The sequence below is a fragment of the Lemur catta genome, chromosome 2 (genome assembly GCF_020740605.2).
Source record: "Lemur catta isolate mLemCat1 chromosome 2, mLemCat1.pri, whole genome shotgun sequence".
Classification (NCBI taxonomy): domain Eukaryota; kingdom Metazoa; phylum Chordata; class Mammalia; order Primates; family Lemuridae; genus Lemur; species Lemur catta.
The window spans coordinates 17938339-17962884 of record NC_059129.1 but is presented as its reverse complement, the minus strand read 5'-3'; the positions used below and the strand labels follow the sequence as shown (position 1 = coordinate 17962884).

The window sequence follows — 24546 nt, the reverse complement described above, 5'->3', positions numbered from 1 at the left end:
ACAGCTATGGGATTTGGCTCTGGGTAATGGAGAGTTTAAAATTTCTAAGCAACTTTCCTTTTTAGCATGACCAGCTTAACAAGCATTAAATCTCGAGGGCTCAGTATTTAATGTGTCATTGAAGCAAGCCCTGAAATGCCTAGAAAGAAATTAAAGTGAGAGAAAGTCTTCTGATGTTAGAATAATGCCCGTCATCCTGAAACTCCCAGAGGCTCTGTGTGTCTGTTTACTGGGAAAGGCTGCAATTGCCCGGCTCTCCTGGGTGGGCGGCTGACAACAGCTGTGTTAACAGGGCACTGTAGTGATTTGAACCATGTGTGTTGGAGCTGGCCAGCCTGGGTTAGAATCATGCTCTCACCCTTACTGGCTATGACCAGAAGAAAACTACTGAAACCTTGCATTCTCTTTATCTGTAAAATGGGACTGTCGTGAGGCTTAGAGTTCACTCAGGTAGCATGCCTGGCCCACGCCATGCATGTGGCCGTCACAGTTCCTTCTTGCCATCCTCCCTGCCACTCTGCAGAGGACCTGCCATGAGCCAGGCACCTGTCCTCAGAGAGCTTCTTGATTCTTCCCTTCCGCTCTGCTCTTCTTCCTGACACCCAGCCTCCGTGTTAAGTCTGAAAAGGTGTGAGTCGCAAAAATCTGTAAGGCTGGGGAACCAGAGGAGGCAGCTCTGCACAGGAAGGCACTCAGGGTTGGAGGAACTCGCTCCAGTATCCCAGGTGACATATCAGGCATCTGTCTACCAGACAAACAGAGTAGATGCCGATTTGATTCATTAAAAAATATGTGCATCAGTTTCGCATACAGATACACCACCTAGAGGCAGAACCAGAGTGGGTGATGGTGGTGACGACGATAACAGTGACAGCTAACATCTTTGGGATGCTCCCGTGGGCCAGACACTGTGCCACAAGATGGGCCACTACGATCCCATCTGATCCTCCCCGCACCCCAGTGGGTACTATTAGTGTCATTTTACAGATAAGGAAACTGAGGCTCTGAAGAGTTTCAGAACCTGCTCAAGGGTGGACTGGAGGTGACACAGCCAGGATACATGTCCAGGCAGTCTGACTCCAGGGCTTGCGCTCCCCTGCGGTGTGGGGTGGGCTTAAATTCAGAGAACCTTCGGGTGAGCCCTGGCGTGGTAGGTCTGAGTGCTCCGTGGAGGGTAAAGGACGTCCACGTCTGAGCTAGTGTTGAAATAACAGCCACCATTCCCCAAGCACTCTCCACATGCCAGGCCCTGTGTCACCATTTTGAAGCCATCATCTTATTCATTCCTTGAAACGCTAAGGGGAGAGAGTCATTCCTATTTTACAGATGAAAACACTGAGGCTCAGAGAATGGAGCGCCTGGCTAGAGGTCCCAGACCTATAAGTAGCAGAGCTTGGACTCAAATGGTTTGACCCCCAGCTGCTGCGCTGCACTCCTTCCCAGGAGCCAAATCTGAGAGCAAATATTTAGACTCCCAGGCTCCGCCAGATAGATCCTCCTTTCAGAATCGGGAATGTCTGAGGAGATAATCTACTGCAAAGTTCACACAGCTCTCACCGTGAGTCCTGCCGACAGATGTGACTTTCTGGACACACACAGTGGTTTATAAATAATTTCAATGAGTTGCCAATGTTGAAACACAAGAACATTCCACATTGCTAGCTTCTCTTGGAAAAAGGAAAGGGGAAGTCTGGCACGCTGGCCTTGCATTCCTGAGTGCCAACCGGAAGCCCAGGTGGAATGGCAGGTGTCCCCTTAGTGGGGCTGGCCTTTCCAGTTTGCCAAACTCCTCACCACTCCCTATGCTACTTCTGACACCCAGGCAAGTATCCACTGCTAGGTATCATCAAACCTGTGTTATTTTTCTAATAGTACAGTGAGAACAAAGGGAAGTAATTAGAGACCAATGTCTCTATTAAAGGTAGAATGACAAAGTCTAGATTGCAAAAGCCATGCATTATAAGAAAAATGGGCACAGGGACATATCTTGGTGGCAATGACAAGCATATGTATGAGTTTATCATGCAAAAATGTATCTTGCCCATTTCACTTTTATGCCACCTCTGTGGCCCCTGAGACAGTGAATTTGTGACCCCTAGTTGAGGACAATGCCCTGTTTCACAGATGAGGGAACTGAGGTCCAGGGAGGCTCAGGGATGACGGTGCCCAAGTCAGGCTGCTTCCTGGAGCTTACCTTTGCTGGCCGGTTCGTTGTCACCATGGCTACCACTGACGGCATCCTTCCTCATGCTCCTCCTCCCACTAGCAGGGCGCTCCCTGGTCGGGGGCTGGTTAAAGATGTCTAAGTCATCACTACACATTTTTGGGGTTCCCCTCTGCGGTCTCTCACCGGCGATGACATTCCGGCTGGTCACCCGCCCTTGCTCAAGCTGGGGGCCTTTATCCCCAGCCTCGGTCTGTCCGGGACCTTCACCAGTGACATCCGACAGGAGCCTGCCCTTCCGGTCCAGGGGCTTCTCAGGACTAAGCCAGAGGGGTTTGGGCTTCCCGTCTTCCTGCTTCCTGCCTTTCCCTGCGGGAGAAGGTTGTAACCAGGATGGAGTTTTCCCAGGTGGCTCAGAGATTTTTCCGCTCGTGAGGTTTTCCAGTTGTTGGATCAGAGAGGGCTCTTCGTCAAGAGGAGGGCATCCCCCACGTGGGGAGGTGGCAGGGGCACTGGGCAGGTCACCCATCGAAGCAGGGGCTGCCAGCAATCTTAAATCTTCCTCTAACTTGGACAAACTGTCTTTCGTGCAATTAGTAGAATTCATCCTTTCGCCAGATAAATCACCTTGTGAAGAAAGCTTCACATCCACTAATGCTTCAGCTGGCTGCGAGCAACTGAGACCAGGCTCCTTGTCCCCATCGGTGCCAGGCATCTTGGGGACATCCTTGCTTTCCTCTGAGCAAGCACTCACAGCGATCTCTGCTTGCTCACTGTCCTCCCCCTTCATGCCCACCGGGATGCTGCGGTCCACTGGGGCCTCCCCATCTCCTTTGTCTAACTCGCCATCAAAGATGAGGTTTTTGTTGACATAAAGCTTCACGTTCTTGGCACCAATGTTGAGATCCTGCAAACACAAAATTTAACAAAATGAAGATGCTTGGCATCAGACCGCTGTATCAAATTTTGGAAGTAGAAGATACCAAAAGAGGAAAAATGTAAAATGCTAGAAACGTGAGCTTTATAAAAACCCCAGCACTGGGGGTGTTAAACAAGGCTTGGCCTCATTTCTGTGTGAACCATTACATACTCTATAAATCAAAGGACTTTCACAAAGGGACGGCCTCAATCGCTGTCTTCGTCATCATTACCGCCTGGCGGGACATTTGTAACAGCCTACTAATTGGTCTCCCTGCTTCCCGGCTCTTGCTACTTCAACCTCAACTTCACATTGCCACCAGAGTTCATTTTCTCCGAGAGCAAATCTGCCCAGTCATTCCCTTTTGTGAAATCCTTCATGTTTTTTCACAGCAGATAGCAACGGGTCTTTAAGCACGGTTCCTGGGCCATCTGCATGAGAAGAGCCCGGCGTGTGTATCAAATGCAGGCTCCCTGGGCTCCATGGGTGACATAACTTGGGAGTCCTAATTTGGGTGTCCTGAAAGCAAAGCCAGAGAAAGGACTCGGGGTGGGGGGGTGTAAGTAGCTTATTTGGCAAGTGATCCCAAGGGGAAGTGGAGAAGATAAGATAGGGAACGGAAAAAACACAAAAACTTTTGAGCTGGTCATTCTATGGCCAACTAGGGCTCCTTCCCACTGGGGCCCCCTGAGGAACCCAAAGAATGAATGAACGCCCCTCAGAAACGCCACTCCAGAGACTGGGGCGTTTATCCACTGCTTGTTGAAGGCTGCCCTGGGGGCCACGGACGCCCCCACACATGTGCAAGCTGAATGCACCCCCATGGCAGAGGGCCTGGCAGCCCCCGAGGTGAAGCACGGTCCCCACGGCGGGGACAGGGGAGGCAAGGGGACGCGCTGTGGGGACCCCTGCCTCAAGGGCGGTCTCTAGGGAGTCTCCAACAAGTTTTCTAGATGATTCCTTTGCAGGAGCGGGTGGAGAACCCAGGACGACGGATGACTTCCAAACCCCTTGGCATGGCACACAATGACTTTCACAAAAGGGCCCCCATCTAGCTTTCCTGTGTCCTTGTGCCCATGTCGTGCAGGTGTTCAACGTCCCTCTGTTTATGCCTAAAATACAATCACACTTCCTCCTGCTGCTGTGTCTCGTCTGCTTTACAGTAAAACTCTTGGCTTTTTTTTTTTTTCACAGCTTTATCGAGGAAGATAATACATACCTCATACACTAACCTGTGCGTACTTAAAGGGAGCAATTTGATAAGTTTCAACACGTGTGGACACCCATGAAGCCACCTCCACTCTCAAGAGAACGAAATGCCCATCGCCCCCAAAGTTTCCTCGTTCCCCTTGGTAATCCCTCACCCACCTTCTGCCCCGGCCCCAGGCCACCCCCCAGCTACTGTCCCTCACTACCTATTGTTTGCTTTTTCTAGAAATTTTATTTAAAGGAATCATGCAGTATGCACTTTTTTTTTGCCTGGCTTCTCTCATTCAGCATAACTACTCAGATTTATCTGTGTTGTGTGAATTGATAGTTTTTTCCTTTTTATGGTTGTGGAACATTCCATTGCTGGGGCACCCCACGATTTGTCTGTCACCCTTACAGTGAAACTCTGAGAGCTGCTGTCACTGGGGCCCCTCCTCCCATCGCCTCCGTGGGGCTCCTTCCTCTGCCTCCCCACAAAGCCAATAGCTGGGGTGAGGGACTGTCCTTGTTTGTCTGGGATGATGCTGATTTACACCTGTTGTCCTGGTGTAATCACTATAGAGTCCTCCTTTCACTCTGAGCAGTGTCCAGGTTCTGACAATAAATTACAGGGAGCAGCCAACTGCCAAAGCCAATGGAAAATTCTCGGTCCTCAGTAGTGCAGCGGCTCAGCAGTAATTGTGCAGTCAGCCACTCCTCCTCCTTGATGGATTTCCTTCCATGGGCTTCCATGGGCTTCTGTGGCTCTGCATCCACCTGCTTTTCCTCCTGCCCCTCGGGCTGCCCCTGTCCGGGCAGGGGCCTGGGCCTCCCCGGACTCCCCCCGGGGCTCCTGCGCTGCCCACTAGCTGGTCCCATCCAGCCCACCCTGGTGGCGATGGCTGCCAGTTATTTTAATCTGCACCCCTGGCCTCTCCCCAGGTGACCACTTGACCCCTCTTCCTGGCTCTCAAATGGGTATCTCAACCTTAAAATGCCCCAAACAAAATTCTTAGATCACTTTCCCCAAACGTGGTCTTCTCCATCTTAAAGATGGTTCCACCATTCGAGAAGTTACCCAGAAACTAGGAGTCGCCTCAATCTTTCTCGCTTTCTCACTCACATGTCCCATCTGTCCGCAAGTCCCTCAGCTCCATCTCCAAAACACACCCGACTCTGACCCCTTCTCTCCCAGCGCGCTGCTGCCTCCCTCACCCAGGCCACCGTCGTCTCTCCCGGGGAGGCCACCGTCGCCTCCTAACTAGTCTCTCTGCTTCCATTCTGGGCTCTCCCACCCTGCACACACGCTTCATTTCTACGCAGCGGCAGTTGTTTTGTTTAACAACTTAAATCGGATCATGGTGGCCTCCTGTTGAAAGCTGCCCAGTGACTTCCACCTGCACTGACGTTAAATCCCAACCCCCTCCAGGGGCCCCTGCTGACCTCTCTGGCTCCGGCTCCTGGCACGTGTCCCCAGCTTACTCCGCACAGACACGCTGGTCTGACTGCTGTCCTTGACGCTGCCAAGCTCGGTCCTGCCTTCGGACCTGTGCACTTGCCGGGAATGTTCTGCCCCAGGTGCTGGTGGCCTTGCTCCATCTTATCTTCGGTGACTTCTCCTGACCACCCCTCTGGAGTGGCCCCCGCCCCGTGAATCCCCTCCCCATCACACTGTCCTGTGTTCGTTCCTTTTCATCTCTGACATGGTCCTATCAGCTTTTTAACTTATTTATTATCTCTCCCACTTGAAGAGCAGGACAGCTGAGGCCCTGCCAGTCTTACCCAGGGGCCTGGCACAGCGATGCCTACTTTGGAATTAATATATGAATACACACGGGCAGCTCTGCTCTCTGACAGTGTTCTAGGAATGCACATGATTGGAAAAACGGCGGCCTGCTGGTGTCACCTCCAGGTCATTTCCATCTTGCTTTAGCTTCTGATCTGTTCTTGGGATCTGGGATCTGAGACCCTAGTGACGTCCACCTATACTTGTGCCCTTCCTTAGCCTTCCTGAACGTGAGGGGAGTAAGTGCTAGCTGAATTTCAGCATCACTGAGTCGCAGGGGTTTCTGTCGCAATTGAGAATGAGAACCACCCAGCCTGCATAACGCCACAGGAACTCGGCTTCAATCATCCAATTGCAGGATGGCAGGCTACTATTTGTCGACTGTCAAAAGAGTCGATTCTCAAAGCACTCTTTTACATGTTTATATGGATACGTTCTCTGTTTAGCAGAGGCGCAGAGCAGACGCGTGCTGTGAATTCATCAGGAAATCGCTGTTTGAGAAGGACATCACAGGCAGCTTCCAATGACTAGTTCCACAAAATTACTGCCACGGAGACATCTGGTGAGGCAGAAACACCCTCATTTAAAGAGGTGCTGTGTGGTGGGGACGCCGTCCAGCCCAGCGCAGTCACAAGGGGGGGCATCCTAGCTTTCCTAATGGGATGTCTGGCTCCCACAGCACAGTTTAAAGCCACATCTGCCCTCCAGCCATCTGCTGCCCAGCTCCCACTGAGGGGTCTGGCTGACAGGGGACCCGGGGAGGGAGGCAGGCTGAGGCGGGGGTCAGGAGCAGGGGGCTCAGGTGGGAACCACCGGCAGTGGGGGGCCATGAGGCAGGGGGAGGCGCATGCCCTGCCTGATGGTGCTGAGAGCACGTTTCCAGCCCTCTGCAGGCCAAACGAGCCATATCTGCGGTGGATGTGGCCCCCCGATCACCGGAGTGGGATCCCGGGGAGGGAGCAAGTATTCATCACTTGTCCGGATATTCTAAGGTTAAAAAATAAAAGACCGCATTGTCCTAGTCCATCCTCGGAACAACTCCACAAGGTGGGCATTAACTCCATCTTACAGATGAAAAACTGAGGCACGTCCCTTCCCCAAAGTCTCACAGCTGGTGTGCAGTGAGCTGCCCCGGCTGGCATGCCCCAGGTCTTCACTGCCACCTCCCTCTGGGTCAAGAAGGCCCCAGCTCTGCCCCGTGTAGCCTGGCCACTGGCAGAAGCACCTGCACCAGGTAGAGCTCTGAGCCCTCACTCTTTCTTTTTAAAAATATAGTAAGTCCCTACAGACCAGCTGTCTCTTACCCACATCCTGGCTCCCTCCTCCCCACTGGGCGGTGTGTGTGCGCGTGTCCGTGTATGTGTGATTGCGTTCTTCCAGACTTTTCTTTTTTTACATATATACATACGTATCATGTAACTGTCATTATACCTCCAGGGCTGCACTTAGAAGCTGTACAAGAGCCACATCGGCACCATGCGGAAAACAGGGTGAGGATCTTGCAGGTCTAGATTCCTCAACATCCCCTCAGTGAGGCTCTGTATAAGGGACGTCTTTAGAAAAGGATGGGGGGCAGGCACGGAATCCTCTGTGTCCTAAAGAACCAGCCTGCTTCCTGCTTTCCAGTAACCAGCGCTTTAACCCCAGACTCTTTCTCTTCCTTTGGCCCAGCTGCCAGAAAGTCCACGGTGAAACTCCATCCTGCCAACTACCTTAACCTTTAGAACCGTGTATGTGTGGGCACGTTTCTTGTTTCCTTGGTGGGAATATTTTCTTCCTTTTTCCTCTAGAGTTATTGTTATACGTTTTGTTGACGTTGTGTCAAACCCCCTTTGCAATGGGTTTTCAAAAGGACAGTTTGAAACCCTGTGGCTGCCGTGTGGTTAATGGAAGCACGTTTCCTAGCCCATATTTTGCCTTTATGCTCCTTTATAGTTGCTGAGAACTAACCGTGCGGAGACTGCAATGCATTTGTAATGCAACGATCTTAATATTATTTCAATCTAAGCAATTAGTTAACTCGGCAAGGCTACTTTCCTCCCTGGCCCCGGTGTAGAGTGGCATGTCTCTTCCAATGAACACACGGCTGCTCAACAAAGATTAATGACGGCGCACTTCCATTGTGACAGCCACCAAAGCAGAGCTGTGGGCTTTAGCACTGTCACATCACCTTCCCCAGAGACAAGCACCTGTCAGCACAGCCAATACAACCTGAAGGGAAGCATCCGGAGCAAAGCACTAGCAAGGCCTGAACACCCAATCCAGGGTGGGGCCATTAAAGCCACTGTTCCTTGGCCTGACACAACTGGAGTCGGGCCAGATGTGCACGGGTCAGACTTCATTCATGCACCGCCCTGGGCACCCACGCTGACAGTGACCCCACTCTGGAGGCTCTGCCATTGGCTGGGAGCACACACTGGTCCCTCTGCGTAGAGGAAGCATGAGCTGCCGCCCCTCCTTGTGCTTTGCCCAGGAGTGCTGGGTCCAGAACAGGGGGGAACCAGGGGCTTTGGGCTGATTGAAAGGGGACCCAGGGTTTGCCTCCCAGGCCCACTGCTTCTACCGTGACTCTAGGTCTATTGAGGCACAGGGTGCTTTGGGGAGTGAGCTGCTGCTGCCTGGAGACCACCACCCATGCTTCGGGACCTGGCTCATGGCCAACTCCTCCAGGAAGCCCCTGGCCCCCTGTCTGCCCCTCCTCCCTGACTCCAGTTGAATTGAGGGTCTTTCTCTGGGCTCTCAGAGTTGGGCTTCCAACCTGGCCCCCTGCACCTATTATTACTAGCTAAGTGTACGCATGTGCACACCTGTCCTGGCCAGGACGCATGGACTTCAAGAACAGGGGATGGGCCTGTTTCTGTCTTGTGGCCTTGCTCTGGGGACCAAACTTGCTCCTCCTGAGTGCTTGAACTTGAGAAGCTACAGAGAGTTCTGGTTTCACTGAGGAGGAGACCTCCGTGGCCTTTCACATGTCCCTTGGGAAGAAGACTAATGAAAACCATGCTTTGTGATGTGAAAATTTAATTTCCTTGAAGGGGCAGAAGAAGACGGTGGGACACTGTGACATTGACAAGCACCTACAACATACCAGGCTCTGAACAGACCACTCCGTGCCCCACCCAACATCACTCAGACGATGAAGAGCATGGATGGCACCTGACAGATCAGATCACAAACTGGTGGCCCTGCTGGTGGCCTGAACTCATGCTGATTCAGCCATAGACCATTTAATGATGTCAGAATTAGTTGACAATATTTAAAAATTGGGAGCTTTCCCATAACAATGTGCATTTCTGGCCTCTCTTTTAAATCTTAAGCCACCTGGTGGCACCAGGCCAGTGCTAAGTGCTGAGTCACGGCTGCCCTGCAGCACAGCACGGCCCTCCTGCAACCACAGTCTCTCCCTAGTGAAGGCAGGACTGTGTAGTGGGCACCAGACTGCCTGGTAGTCATGTGATTACCAGCAAGCTGCTCTGCTTTTCTGTGTCTCAATTTCCCTACCTGTAAAATGGAGCTGGTAATTGCAGGATCCATCTCATAGGTTCTGCTGTGTAGAACAAACGAGCTGGTAATATATGTAAAGTGCTTTAAATGTCACCTGCCCCGTGCTCAAGGAACATGAGCTACCACCAAGTCTAGTCCTCGATCCACTGCCTGGACGTACACCCCTGTCAAGGCTGGCTGCTCAGGGTTAGCACGGCCTAGAGATGCCCTGCCCCTGTAAGGCCCTATATGGTGCAGCAACCCCCCTGTCACTCACAGAGGCTGGCAGCAGGCATGGGAGGAACCTCATCCACTCTGGGGTGGGCCTTTTAATGACTCTCCTACCTTAGGTCAAGACTCCACTGAGTCTGGGCTGAGGCCCTGATTTTTGCAATTTTATTCAATCCAACCAATACCATATGGAGGTCTGTTGGGGGGTGGTGGTGTCCTGGCCTGTGTGGGAGGCAAGAAAGCAAGCAAGGCTCCTCTCCTTGAGGAGCTCATGACCAGTTGCGGATGAAGGGCCTGCACGCTCACATGCTTGCGGTCCCCCAGCCGTGGGGGTCTGTGAGCTGGAGCATGTGCAACTTCAAGTGCAGGAGAAGGAGGGGGCGCTCGGCCTCAGCCAGTGACTGCCATGGAGGGAATGCTGCCAGCTCAGCATAGCCCATTCCAACATGTTGTCAACTGTCCTGGACCCAGCTAAGCATGTTCCTGTCTCAGGGCCTTTGCTCTTGCTGTGCTCCTCTCGGGAATGCTCCTCCCCCAGAGCCCCCCGTGCTGTGGCTCCCTCTCATCCCTCAGGGCAGTGAAGGCCTCTGACCACCTTGTTCAAAGCAGCCCCACCGCCCCCCCAAGCCTCGTGCTCACTGCCCTATTTCCTTGTCTTCAGAACACTTACCACTACCTGAAATAATGGTATTCATCCTATTCTTATTTATTGTCCCTCTCCCGCCAGAAGGGACAGGGCTGTGGACAGGGCCTTGTCTATTGGTTCCCCACCACACCCTGGGCCCCAAGACCTGTGCGGTCCCATACGTGGTTACCAGCCACACATACTACTCCAATAAAAATAAATTAAAATTAAATAAAATTGTAAGTATAGTATCTCAGTTGCATTAGCCACAGTTCACATTCTCAATAGCCACCTGTGTCTAGTGGCCACTGTCACGGATGTGGCACATACAGCACATTTCTATCATCCCAGAAAGTTCTAGTGGGCAGCACGGGCCTAGGCCACATGACATGTAATAGAAATACACCCCTGGGGAAATGAAGCGTTCATTCGTTCACAGATGACTTAACGAACACCTTTCTGTGTCTAAAATATACCCCAGGTGCCCATCCTGCCTGGATGCTCTCTGCTATCTTATGCCTGTTATGACCAGGCTGGAGATGGCACAGCCTGGTGATGTCGTGGGTGAAGATGGGGGTGGTGTCGCTGTTTGCCCTGAGGAATGGTGCCCTGTGGCAGGTAACTAACACGATTGTTACAAAGGAATACAGGGGACCATGGGGAGCACCTCGAAGCCTGCTGTGTGGATGGGTTACTACCCATTATTGAAGGAAGACTGTTGGTTCCTTCCTCCCGACAGCTGCCACTCTGAAGGGGAAGCCGTGCTGAGAAGAGCCAGAGAAAAGCCACCAGATCTCATGTTCCCCTCCCAACTCTGTCCCTTACAACCTGCTAACTGGGCAAGTCATTTAATCTGGGAAACATCAGAAGACGTGACACACAGATATCACATCCTCCTTCTGAGCCCAAAGCAGACATCGCTCAGCAGTCACAGCACCTTTTCCTTGATGAACCAGAAGGAAGGTTCCAGACTCTTCTCAGGCCAGCACTCCAGGCAGCCATTTCATATTAGAGTGGGCAAAAAAGACAAGTCTATCCACCACGTGGGATCCCATTGTCCTAAGCTCCGGCTTCTGCATCTGTAAGATTGGGAACACCACTGCCCACCCTGTAGGATTGTTGGGGGTTAACCCCACCAAGCTCTTACTGAGTGCCCACTGGGTGCCTCACGCATGCCTGATGCCCACGGCCTTCCATAAATGGCAGCGGCCGCAGCAGAGACATCTGTGTGCTGCTGTGGCCGGGGGGCAGCCCCCGTGTCCTCGCTTCCCCTCCAAAGTCCCTCTCCCTGGGCCAGATCACACTTACCATATCGCCTAATGAGGGGGAAAGGAGCCCATAAATGTTAGTGCAAGGATTTAACAGGCGGCACATTTTCCAATAAAAAAGACTCCCCTTTTTCTAGTACCTTCTTTTCTTATGTTCTAAATAAGCCTTGGTTGGATTAGCTCCCCACATTTAACTTTTCTTCCTTGGATTCCCACACACAAAACACTGTATTAACAAGCCGTGTCTACCAGGCCGAGCTATATTTCCTATAAACTCTCATTTTATCTCCTCTAAAACACACAGTAATAGCATTCTCCGGAGAATATTAAATCAAACCAACCTGCAGCTGCATTTGTTTGCGCTTTTCTGCCCCCAGTAAATTCTGGCAACAGATGGGTGTGCGTTACATAAGCGGTGCCCTGGCAGGGCCTGCAGTCTTCCGCGCTCCCCCTGGTGTAGAAAGACCTTGGCTTTCTAATTCGCGCAGCCAACGGCTCCCCAAGCACCGCGACGACACCCTGATGCCCCTGTCGGACTCCTGAGACCCTGCTCCTTTTTAAATTTGCATATGCACAAGGGAGGCTGAGCGCAGGCTAAAGAAGAAAGGCAGGCCTGGGCCAAAAGGGATGAGAAGCTTATCTTCTTTGTAATCCAGCACACAAAATCTGCTTTCCTGGGCCTGAGATATATTAATATATTCACTGACAGGGCTGAGCTACAGGGTACAGGCTTGGGTAGCCAGTATTGTTCCCGCCCCCAATTCTAGAAGAGGGGGCTGGTGACCACCTGCCTGCAAGGGCTGAGCAGGACTTGGGAAGAGAAGACCCGGCCTTAGATGCTCGGAGCACGCATGGCTGTGTGGGCTGGAGCTGCGTCCCCGGCCTGGGGGTCAGCCTCTGGGCACACGAGGGGCCAGCTCTGGCAGGTGGTATAAAGGGGAGGCTGACATGCCCGGAGGAACCTCCTCACTTATTCCAGTGGCTTGAACTTCTTTTGCTCAGCTTTAAATTATAATTTCAATTTAAACTTTTTCCCAAATTAAAAAACTCATAAAACAGAAATCAGAGACAGCTTTCTATTATATTTCTCTGGGCAGCGTCGTGCGCAAAGAGCCGGCTGGGGCCGTCTGCCCTGTCAGTCTCCAGATCCACAGTGCCTAGCGATTGACAGGCACTCAGGACGCGGCCATGAGGAAGATGGACAGCTGGGTGGGTGGCAGAACCAGCAGGAAGCAGTGCAGGAAGGGAGGATGGGAAGGAGGGAGGACTGACTCTCCTGGACCAGGTCCCCAGCTCTGCCTGTCACCTGCTGTGTGGTCTTGTGCAAGCCACCTAACCTCGCCGATCCCCACGCTCTCAGCCGGATATTGGAAAGAATAATGCACCTGCTTATGGGTCACTGGGAATACCAGCTCATTCACTCGTTCATTCATTCACCAACCATTCATTTCTCTTGTCATTAGAGCAGGAGTGGAGACATCCCAGGCCATGCTCTCAAGGGGTCCATGGCACCATGGGGGAGGTGGGGAAGTACTGCAAGGGGCAGTGGGCAGCACTGGCTTCCTGGAGAAAGTGACGTCTGGGTGTTCCTGAAAGATGAGGCCAAGACGGGCCCTGTGGCTGAGTGAGACGTGAGGGGCTGGGGACTAAGGCAGTAACTCCCATGGGGGTTTGAAGCAGCAGAAAAGTGTGATCAGCCCTCCCCAGTGGCTGTTTGGGACAGACTGGACGGTTGGGCCTAGGGCCAGGGAGAGAGATTCAGAGGCCGTATTCTTCCACATCTCTATGCACCCTCCACCTGGGATACACTTTCTCCTTTCCTGCCTCAGTTTACTGCTGCTGTCTCTCTGCACCACAGCTCAGGAGTGTGATTCAAGAATCTTCTCTGATCTCTCCCAGCCTGAGGGAGAGATCCTCATGCTCCATGCAGTCTGAGGCAGGCCAGTTCTAGCCCAAAGATGAGTTTTGTTTGAATAATATGGTAGTTGAAAAAGAATTCAAATTAGCTATTGACATTTACAAACCAGGAAGGTTCATATCAGAAGTCAGACTTCCAGCTCGCTGGGAATATTTAGAAGACCTAGCAGCACTGGGATTCCTACAGAGTAATCACTAGTTGAAGCTAAAATGTGGCCTTCCCTTTACTTGGGGCATGGGCTTGCCAGGCTGCCACAGACCCCACTACTCCCTAGTGTCTCTCGACAATACTGAGGCTGAGGATCAGTTCCTTTTATAATCTCACTTGAACTATCACTGCCCTTATAGAAGATTTGAAAGGAAATTACAATTCTTGCCCCTATGTCTATCATAAGAGGGGAAAGAAGACAGGCCGAGTGAGTTCCTCTCCTTCCTCACTCATTGAGTCCCCTGCTGGAAGCATGAATACCTGAAGAACAGTCCAAGGAGGGTAGGACAAGGGTGTGCATGCAGGCAGTGGTGTGAGCATGAATAGTGGATAGTGTGAGGGCAGAAAGGAGTGGATGGGGTCTAAAACCAGAGGGCCACACCTGCCACAGGTCAAGAGCCTGGCTATGCAGAGTGGGGTCCTCAGACCAGGGAGGCTAGCACACCTGGGAGCTGGTTAGACACACAGAATCCTGGGCCCTGCCTCAGACTTGCCGGATTAGAATCCTCATTTTAGCAAGATCCCTGGGTGAGTCATTACAGATTAATGTTAGAGAAGCCACGGCTAAGAGAACAGGCCTGGAGTGCGAATGCATGGGTTCAAATTCTCATAACCTCCCTGTGTCTCTGTTTCCTTATCTGTAAAATTGAGTGTTGGTTCCTATTTTTCCATTTCCCCAAAGGGTGGTCTGATATCGCTTCCCAAACCTTAGGAGCTGGAAGCTCTGTCCTGGAGGCTCTGAAGAACGTCGCATGCACCCCCAGCAGGTCACACGCAAGGAAGGGCAGCAGAGCCTCCCTGCATCCATGTTGCAACTTTAGGAATCAGGCCATTGGCAGACCCCTAAGTGCTTCCACCAACCACGTGCCCGCGAGGAACTGGAGCCCGTTACTTACGCCATCCGTCGTCCAGTAATTCCAAACCTTGATCTTGGCCAGATCGAAATCGTGCAGCTGCCTTGTGTTGCGGATAACGAAAAACAGCTGGAGCGGCGGGTGGAAGGGGCAGGTCCATAAAGAGGGCTTTTTCTTGCCCTGAAAGGCCAGCAAGAGAGAGGAGTCGTTAGGCACATTCCTGCCTCTCCCTGCAGTAAAACGGTGGTGACTCTTTGGCTCATGAAAACCAGGACAGGGCCAGGGGCAGGGGGCCAGGCCACCTCTGCATCATCCGGGTAGGATGCAGGTCTCATCCCATCTGGACTTGCGCTTCACAGCAGACTGGATTGCCCCTGTCCCCACACATGGGCCTCTCTGACCTGCCAACCAGATGAAATTTAAAGTGCAGTGGGCTTTATTTTAATCAACTTAATCAGCTTTGAGGAGAGCCCTGGGGGTGGGGAGAGACACCAGAGAGAAGGATGGGACGAGAGCCACCGCTTGGCCATTCCATTAACCTGGCAAACAGAGCCTCTGATTTTCTTTTGTAAAACCCTGTCGAATTTTTAAAATTTAAAAATAGAAAAGGAAGAAAGAAATCGGCTCAGGCATTTGTTGGCATTTTTTTCTGCTCCTCTCAGCGTCTCCAAGGCTCGAGGTCTCAGTTTGCAGTTTTTACCCAGCGGCGAGTCAGGGCTGCCCCTCAAGGCCTGAGGGGCAGAAGAGCAGGGAAGCCTCACTGTCATTCTCACTCACACCAATAAAACTGCATGTCATGTGTGTTGTGGGTACGGACGGACAGAAGCCACAGCCAGAGACTTTTCTCAGCCCCGGTGGCCTCCTCTCATCTCTTTAATACCTCTCCTGCTCTCCATCAGGAAGAAACTCAAAGCTGCCCCCAGACATGTCTATGCTGGCTCAACCCCAGTGCCTTTGCACAGGCTGGGCCCCCACTTCCTTGCAATTCTCCTCCTGCCCTTCTCACCCTGGGACATTCAGCTAAAATGCCATGTAGCTCCCACGGTCACCTCTTCCTCTGAATCTGCTGTCAATTACTGTCTCTTCCAGACACCGTCAGCTTCTGGCAGTCCCCAAGCTTGACACCTAACTCTGTCCCATGATCATCTCTTTTCACATCCATGTTATGCCCCAACTCAGCTGTGAGCTCCTCAAGGGAAGGGGCCGTATCTAGTTCAGTCCAGAACCCTTAGCATTCAGCACGGTTCCTTGGCACATGGCAAATGCCAATAAAAACTTTTTAGAATGAATAAATGACTGAATGAATGGATACATGAAATGTACCTCCTAGTATCTGCCCTCTCATGGAAACTTTAGACAAGAGATTGGAAGCTAGATCTGACTCGAAGAGGTATTCTGTTTGGCTCATGAAACATTAAAAAAAAAAAAAGGCAAAGACAAATTCATGCTAACATATAAAAATGGGAAGATTGCCCCTCGGAGCCAGATTTTTGACTATTGCCTGGGGGTTTATGTGCGCGGCCCCTGAAGCCGGCTGCTGTCTCCAGGGCCCCACAGTCCCCACCATTCCCTAGTGTTTTACACCAGCCTCACCTCCTTGCTATGTCCCTGCCTGACCGCTGTGGGCATCTGAGTCTGGGGCTCAGTCTCGGCAAGTCCCATTGGCCAATGAGCAACCACTGTGGCTGTGACACTGGCTGAGCTGTCCCTTTTATCTGCAAGGAGCAGCAACCCGTATCTGAGAACATCTCAACAGACCCTCATCGCCAGGAACGTGCCTGCTACTCCACAGAGCCAGGGAAGGGGGGTCGGCTGATCCGGGAGACGGGAGGCCCAGGCTCCAGCTGTGGGGGAGAACAAACGGGGCTTGTTTTGGTGACAACGGTGCCTTTCAAGAGGGAGGAGGTTGCCTTTGTTAAGGGGGAGTGATGTGTTCAAGGGGTTCTGACCTATTCTGGCAAGTTTCTCCAGCTCTGCAAGAACTTTCCGTGCTCTGGCCAGCTGCAAGGGGGTCAAGAAACCACATCTCAAAATCCAGCATTTCAGTCTCATTCCTTCGCCGAGCGGGAGCCTGAAATGGGTCGCCGTGGCCGCCTGACAAAGGAAGAGACTGGAGACTGACCCTTAGAGGCGGGCGAGGGGACTGTAATTGATTTCCCTTCACATTTCTGTCGGCAGGAGGAAGAACAGGAGGGCTAAGTGGGAATTGTGGTGTTCAAAGTCAGAGAACATTAACCTGAGGATAGCTCCAGGCCTCATTAGCAACCGAGCCTTCTGATGTTTCCTTCCCACAGCTGGAATCTCAGAGAGAGGCGGGTGGGAAGCTGCCCAGGGCTGACCTGGCGCATGCTGGGCAATCCCCTTGGTGGCAGGCAAGTAGGCAGAGCACCGCGGCTCCTCCCTCCCCATTGCAGGGGGTAAGGAAGATGGCAGACCGAGAATCAGGGCACCTACACGCTGCTGTCATTTCCCTTGGTTCGCTCAAAACCCCAGGGGGTGGCTAGTGCTGTAACTTAACATCTGCACTATTGATGAAGACCGAAGCCCGACAAGGGGTGTGATTCGCCCACGGGTGCTCAGTGCTCACGTGGTGGAGTGAAGATTTGAACCTCGATCTTTAATTCACTAATGCATTGTCTCAGTTCGGCTTCCCCCAGAAGCAGAGCCTGATGCACAGGTTCAAGTGTGAGTATTTATTTAGATAGAGAAGGAGACGCCAGGAGGAGAGTGGGGAAGCGAGACAGGGGAGAGATGGCAGCCTGTAAAGGGTGTGTTATCAAGCCAGCTATTCCTGCGGGCACAGGGGCCCCAGGGAAAGTGGGAGCCAGTGTGGAACATGGATCAGGGTGGTTCTGCCCTCGGGACAAGGGAGCTGGGATATTTACACCCCAACTCCCACAAGCATTGGTTGCGGGCTACTCCTGGGGGTCTCAATCCGCTCCCCCTAGTTAGAGCCTGTGACATAAGTGGCAAACACAGAACCTGGAGGCCAGACACAGAGCCCTCCATGATAGAAGTCTCCTTGCCGGCCGTAGGAAGAGCAGCCGGCGCATGGATGTAGTAGAGCAAGCCAGTGTGCAGGTGAGCACGGACAGCCTCTGCTACAGGCTTGCCCAACGAATGTGGGGGGAACCGAGTCCCTCCTGGGGGCAGACACTGAGCCAGACAGAGGGGATGTGTACAGGAACCTGACCTACCAGGTCCTAGCAGCTCTGTGCTTGCAGGGAAGGCAAACAGGTAACATTTCCAAGAAAAAAACAAAAGTCAAGCAGGGATAAATTCTATGAAGAAAATAAGAGAGAATTATTAATGGTCAGCGGAAAAGCTATTTTAGAACGGGTGGTCAGGAAAGGCCTCTTTGAGGAGGTAACTTTTGAATTCCTAAACCAAAGGTGTTTTTCTGTTCCAGCATTAACCTAACACAGACCCACCCACCGGCAGGGAGATGCCAGATCGCCCTTAAAAGTGGCTCTAGTTTAATAAATTATTGCATTAAAAAGGAACAAACTAGGGATACATACAATAACTTGGAAGGATGTTAAAGGCAGGATGCTGAGTGAAAAAAGTCAATCTCAAAAAGGGTACCTACTATGTGATTCCATTTATATAGCATTCTTGAAATCACAAAACGTACAGAGAGGGACAGTTCGGTGGCTGCCAGTGTTAGGGATGGGCGTGGGGGGGTAATTCCTTGGTGGTGATGGCACCGGTCTTCATCTTGATGTCGTGGTGATTATACAAATCTGCATATGCGACAGGATTACATAGAACTGTATACACACGCACACAAATGAGCGTATGAAGGTCTGTACATCACACCAATGTCAAGGTCCTGGTTTTGGCAATGTATTACAGTTGCATGCGATTTACCGTTGGGGGAAGCTGGGCATAGACACATGGGATTCTATATTTTTTTAAAAAGTGAGTTATAAATCACATACCATGAAATTCACCATTTTAAAGTATACAATTCAGTGTTTTTTTACTATATTTGCAAGGTTGTGCAACCATCATCACTATGTTTTCCGGTACATTTTCACCACCCCCAAAAGAAACCAGATACCCAATAGTAGTCACTCTCCGTCCCCTCCTACCCCAACCCCTGGCAACCACGAATCTACTTGCTGTGTCTATGGACTTGCCTATTCTGAACATTCCATACAAATGGAATTATGATATGCGGCCTTCTGTGTCCGGCTTTTTTTCACTTAGCATGGCATTTTCAAGGTTCATCCGGTATAAATCAATACTGCATCCCTTTTTATGGCTGAATAATACTCCATTGTATGGATATACCACCTTTTCTTTATCTGTTCATCAGTTGATGGACATTTGGGTTGTTTCTACCTTTTGACTATTATGAATAATGTTGCTCTGAACATTCATGTACAAGTTTTTTTTAATGGACACATGTTTTTAATTCTCTTAGGAATACCTAGGAATGGCATTGCAAGGTCATAGGGTAACTCTACATTTAACTTTTGGAGAAACTGCCAAACTGTTTTTCAGAGTGGCTGTACCATTTTACATTCCTAACAGCAAAGTATGAGGGTTCTAATTTCTCCAAATGCTCACCAATACTTATTTTCACTTTTCCTTTTTTAAAATTATAGTCATCCTCGTGGGTGTGAAGTGCTCATTGTTTTGATTTGCATTTTCCTAATGATTAATAATGCTGAGTACCTTTTCATGTGATTGTTAGTCATTTGTATATCTTCCTAAAGAAACGTCTACTCAAAGTGCTTTGGTCATATTTTAGTTGGATTGTTCATCTTTTTGTTATTGAATTTAAGATTTTTTTCTTTATATATTCTGTATACTAGACGCTGCTCAGATCTAATATTGGCAGATATTTTACCCCATTTTGTGGGTTGGATTTTTGCTTTCTTGATAGTGTCCTTTAAAGAAAAAAATGCTTTCAATTTTGATGAAGTCTGATTTATCTATTTTTTATACTGTTGCTTTTGCTTTGGATGTCATATCTAAGATTCCACCAACAATCTAAAACTATAAAGATTTATACTTATGTTTTCTTCTAGGAGTTTTAAAGTTTTAGCTCTTACATTCAGGTCTTTGACCCAGTGAGTTTGTTTTGTATAACGTATAAGGTAGAAGTCCACCTTCATTTTTTTTAATGTGGAAATGTACTTGTCCCTTTTTGAAAGACTATACTTTTTCCATTGAATGGTCTTGGCATCCTTGTCACAATCAATTGATTATAGATGTATAGGTTTATTTTGCAACTCTCAATCCTATTCCATTGATCTATATCCATTTTATACTACTTCTGTTAAATTTATTACTAAACATTTTCTTCTTTTGGTGCTGTTGTGAACAGAATTATTTCTTAATTTCATTTTCCCTTATACTCCTTTTTATTTCCATAAAGTCAGTAGTAATGCCCCCTCTATCATTCCTAATTTGAGTAATTTGAATTTTCTTTTTTTTCTTGGTCACCCTAGCTAATGGTTTGTCAACTTTGCTGATCCTTTCAAAGGAAAAACTTTTGGTTTCATTGACCTTTTCTATTGTTTGTCTATTCCCTGTACTATTTTTACAACTTTCCGTGAGTCTACAATTATTTCTAAATAAAAAGTTTAAAAATGTGTATTGTACATATATGTACTATATGTATATGTATGTACTATATGTATATGTACTAGGGACATAGTGTGAATAGGACAGATAAGACATAATAAACATGTGAACAGATCTCTTTCTTTCTTTTTTCTTTCCCTCCCTCCCTCCCTCCCTCCCTCCCTCCCTCCCTTCCTTCCTTCCTTCCTTCCTTCCTTCCTTCCTTTCCTTCTTTTCTTTCTTTCTTTCTTTTTTTCTTTGAGATAGAGTCTTGTGCTATTGCCCGGGCTAGAGTGCAGTGGCGTTATCACAGCTCACTGCAACCTCCAACTCCTGGGCTCAAGTGATCCTCCTGCCTCAGCCTCCTGAGTAGCTGGGATTACAGGTGTGTACCACCACTCCTGGCTAATTTTTCTACTTTTTGTATAGATGGGGTCTTGCTACGTTGCTCAGGTTGGTCTTGAACTCCTGGCCTCAAATGATCCTTGCACCTCAGCCTCCCAAATTGCTGGGATTACAGGTGAGAGCCACTGTATGTGGCCTTTTTTTTTTTTTTTTAAGATAATTTCTTATAGTGAGATGTGCTCTGAAGATGTGCAAAATGATGCCATGATAGTGACTGGGATGGGAAGGAACAGGCCTGCTCCAGAGTGTCGGATCAGGAAGAATCTTGCTTAGACAGTGATATCTGTGCTGAAATATGAATGTGGAGAAGCCACTTGAGAATCTGGAGGAAGAGCATTCTGGAGAGGTGGGCATGAGCTGGGCAGGTCAGAGGAGCAGAAGGCAGGCCTGTGGCTGCTGGAGCCTGCGTATGGGGGCGTTGGGAGCTGGAGGCCTGTTTGCAGAGAGACTCCACGGCACGGGGAGGAATCTGGGCTTTATCTCTGAGGGCAAGGGGAAGTCACAGCAGGGGCTTCAGGTTGGGGAGGGGCACAATTTTTAAAAGATCGCTTTGGATACAGAGTGGGAAATGAAGTGGATGGGAAAAGAACAAAAGAGGAAAATAAGAAAGGAGGCTGTTTAGTAGTCTAGGTGTGAGGACACAGGTGATCAAACTTGGGAGGTCCCCGTGGTGACAGAGACGGAGCCAGATTCAGGCTCTGTTTGGGAGGTAGAGGCCACAGGACTTGGTGTGCTGGGAGACGGTGGAGACAGTGTCCTGTTCACACGATATCCCTGGTACAGAAAAATATGCAATGTGTATTTTTTAACTTTTTATTTAGAAATAATTCTATAAGCACAGGAAATCTATAACTTGCTGGGGCAATCGAGGAAGACTCTAAGTGGTGGGCTTGGGCATCTGAGCAGACAGCGATGCCATTTACTACACAAGAAATTCTAGAGGAGGAAGCAATGTGGGGGTGTGGGCAGGAGGAACCAAAACTTAGGGTTTAGATCTCTGATGGCTAGCGGAGATCCAAGAGATGTCAAGCAGGAAGCTGACCTTCATGTCAGGAACTCAGATGAACAGTCAGGGCTGGGTGTATAAAATCTAGACTCATCTCAAGGCCATGGGCCGGGCTGCAGCCAGGGAGAGGTGGCATGGGCACAGAAGGGAGGTGACTTTGCATGGGGCCTGGGCACTTCTACATCTTCTGCATGACCCCCCCCCCCCTCAGCTGAAGCACCTTCTCTTTGGAACCCAGACTCCACTTCTAGGTACCCCAGTTGTCAGCTGGGCTCCACCAGCCAGTGCTGCATGGCCTGGAGCAATTATAAAACAGGGAGAGTCATCCCAAGGTTCACGTGAGGGTTAAATGAAGTGGTGCACCAGGCCGTGCTGGCACACGCCAGCGAAATTGGATGGTTCTGAGAGGCAGCACGTTCTGGTCGCCCCAGGCCTGGTACACAGAGTTACCAGCAAGGAGGACTCCGCACCAGGGAAGCAGGGGGGCCAGCCTACCCAAAGCTGGGCCCAGAGATCCAGGAGCCCAGGGTGACAAAGCTGCCTCATGCCTCGGTGCCAAAAAATAAAAAACCCCAAACCCACCAAAACCATGGGCCATCACGTGGCAACGCTCCTCAGCCTCTGCTAAGCAGAGGAAAAGGGACAGTAAACATTAGAATTGGTCCCTATCAAATCCAATGATGCTTTTTATCACCCCTGGTATGCTCTGTTCTGTAGAGCAGGCATCCAAAATGCCACTGTTTTTTGAACGAGGGGGACAGGGAAGTGTGACAAGGGCTGGAGCAAGCATCGGAGCCTACAGACTTCATCTGGAGGCAGAGCAGGGACGTGCAGGGCTAGAGCATCTCAGCAGCTGTTACCCAAGGGCCTGTTTCATTTGAGGCCGGATCACAGAGCTGAACATCTGGAAGGGGGCTTAGACCCACCCAGTCCAGCCTTGGACATGGCTGTGTCTTCGCTATCTAGCATCTAACCTGCCTTTTTTTTTTAAGGTGACAATCTTGAATTTCTTCAGGGAGAATCCCTCTGTGCCCTGTTGGGGTATCTTGGTGGAACTTGGTCCATCAGCCTTCCCCAGCTGGGGCTGCACATCTCCAGCAGAGTGACACGAGGACAAACGAACAAACACTGCCAAAATATCTCAATAAGTATTTGTTGCATGTACTAAGTGAATGAAACTTTCTCTTTTTCTCCATCTCTCCTTCTCATTTTCTTCCCTTTCAGCTAGTAGCCCACAACCACGAGTCCTGACCCAGCCTAAGGACACATTTCTGATGCTGTGGAAGGTGAACACTCTACCCAAAGGCCAAATCAGTAAAGTCTCTAAGTAGGACAGCACCATCTTCCCCAGAACCTCAAGTCCAACAGGAGGATCTTTCTGGCAGCATCTCGTGCTCCCCTGCTCCTCCCCCTCCCCACAGAAAGAAGACCAAGCTAGTGCTCAAGCTACCTAGAACCCGAGCATGACATGAGGCCTGTCCCCTTCGGCCTGGGTGACACTGAGTACACCAGTTACTCAAAAGACTTCAAACAAGTTTCTTTTTTAAAAAAATGAGCTAATGTGAGCCAATCTCAGTTTCTGCTGATAAGAATCAACACAGATGATCTACCCCCATCTCCCATTTTACAGGGGGCAGACATACTGCGTCTCAGGGAAGGCAGGTAACTTGCCCAAGGCCACAGAGTCAAGAGCGGAATCTGGGTCTTGAGACCTGAGGATTTCAAAGACCCCCTTTCTTATTTCCTCTTCTTTAAAAAGGGAATAATATTACCTATTTCTTAGTGTTACTAATACTATTAATAGTAGTAACAGTGTAAACAAAAATAGCTGATGCTTTGGAGCCCTTAGGAAGAGCCAGGCACGACCCTTACAGCATTGCATCAAGGTAAGAGGTATTATTATCCTCATTTTACAGATGGGGAAACCAGAGGTTAGGTGGGTTGCCTGTGGTTGCAAAATTAGAAGTGGTTGGCTTTGAACCCAGATCTTTCTGCTTCTCGAGTCTGTGCATTTAGGTGTAAATAAGATCATATGTACAAAGCATTTAGCACCGTGCCTAGCACAGCACAAGAACTAAACACGTGGTAGCTGTTTTCATTTTCAGGTCTTTTAAACAAATCAATAATTTGTTTTTTGGAATAGACAATGCATGCACATGGTCTATGGCCATACCACCCTGAACACGTCCGATCTCATCTGATCTCGGAAGCTAAGCAGGGTTGGGCCTGGTTAGTACTTGGATGGGAGACAATACATGCACATGGCAGGAAATTTAAAAGGTGCACAAGAGCATCCAAGGATAAGTCTTCCTATCACTCCTGCCCCCTGCTCACCCCGTCCCTGGCCCAGACATGACTTCTGTTCCTAGTTTCTCAGGTTCCCAGGAGATAATTATGAACGATGCTGAGCACAGCATAGTAAATAAAGATTATGTGGCTGGTTATTCTGGCTCAACTTAGCTCATAGTCTCTTGTGTCCAACTTGCAAATGGCAGGAAGAAAAAAATGCCAGTACTTTTTAAAATTTGTTAAAACTCTGTTAGATATTTAAAGGAAAGAAACATTCAATGTTTGTTGGGTGTGCACCCCACGGCTTAGGGGAGCAGGACTCTGAGCGGGTGTAGACACAGGCCCTGGCCAGGCTGCAGGATGTGAACTTGGCTCTACTACCTTCCGGCTGTGTGACCTTGGCCAAGTCAATGCTCTTCTCCAAGCCTTAGTTTCTTCATCTACAAAATGAGGGCATTGACCTTAACGACCCCTGAGGTCCTGTGTTTGGCAGCGACTGCAAGGTGGATCAAAGTGGGGTGAATGGGCTCCCGCAAGAAAACCCCACAGAGCGGGAGCTAGGACAGGGCTCGGGGAGACACAATTCAGAGGCTCCCACCAGCACCAGCCCTGAAGCTGCTCCCCCG

The 24546-nt window shown here is 50.0% G+C and overlaps 1 protein-coding gene across 8 annotated transcripts in view; it reads right to left on the bottom strand.

Moving 5' to 3' along the window:
- Positions 1-24546, bottom strand: part of LOC123632509 (katanin interacting protein) — a 167964-nt gene that overhangs the window by 29300 nt on the left and 114118 nt on the right. For all 8 annotated transcript variants that reach the window (XM_045542850.1, XM_045542851.1, XM_045542845.1 and 5 more), the window contains 2 exons: positions 14686-14823; positions 2195-3071 (listed from right to left, as the gene is read on the bottom strand). In XM_045542850.1, the coding sequence (XP_045398806.1) occupies positions 2195-3071; positions 14686-14823 (1015 nt within the window). The remainder of the gene's footprint in view (positions 1-2194; positions 3072-14685; positions 14824-24546) is intronic.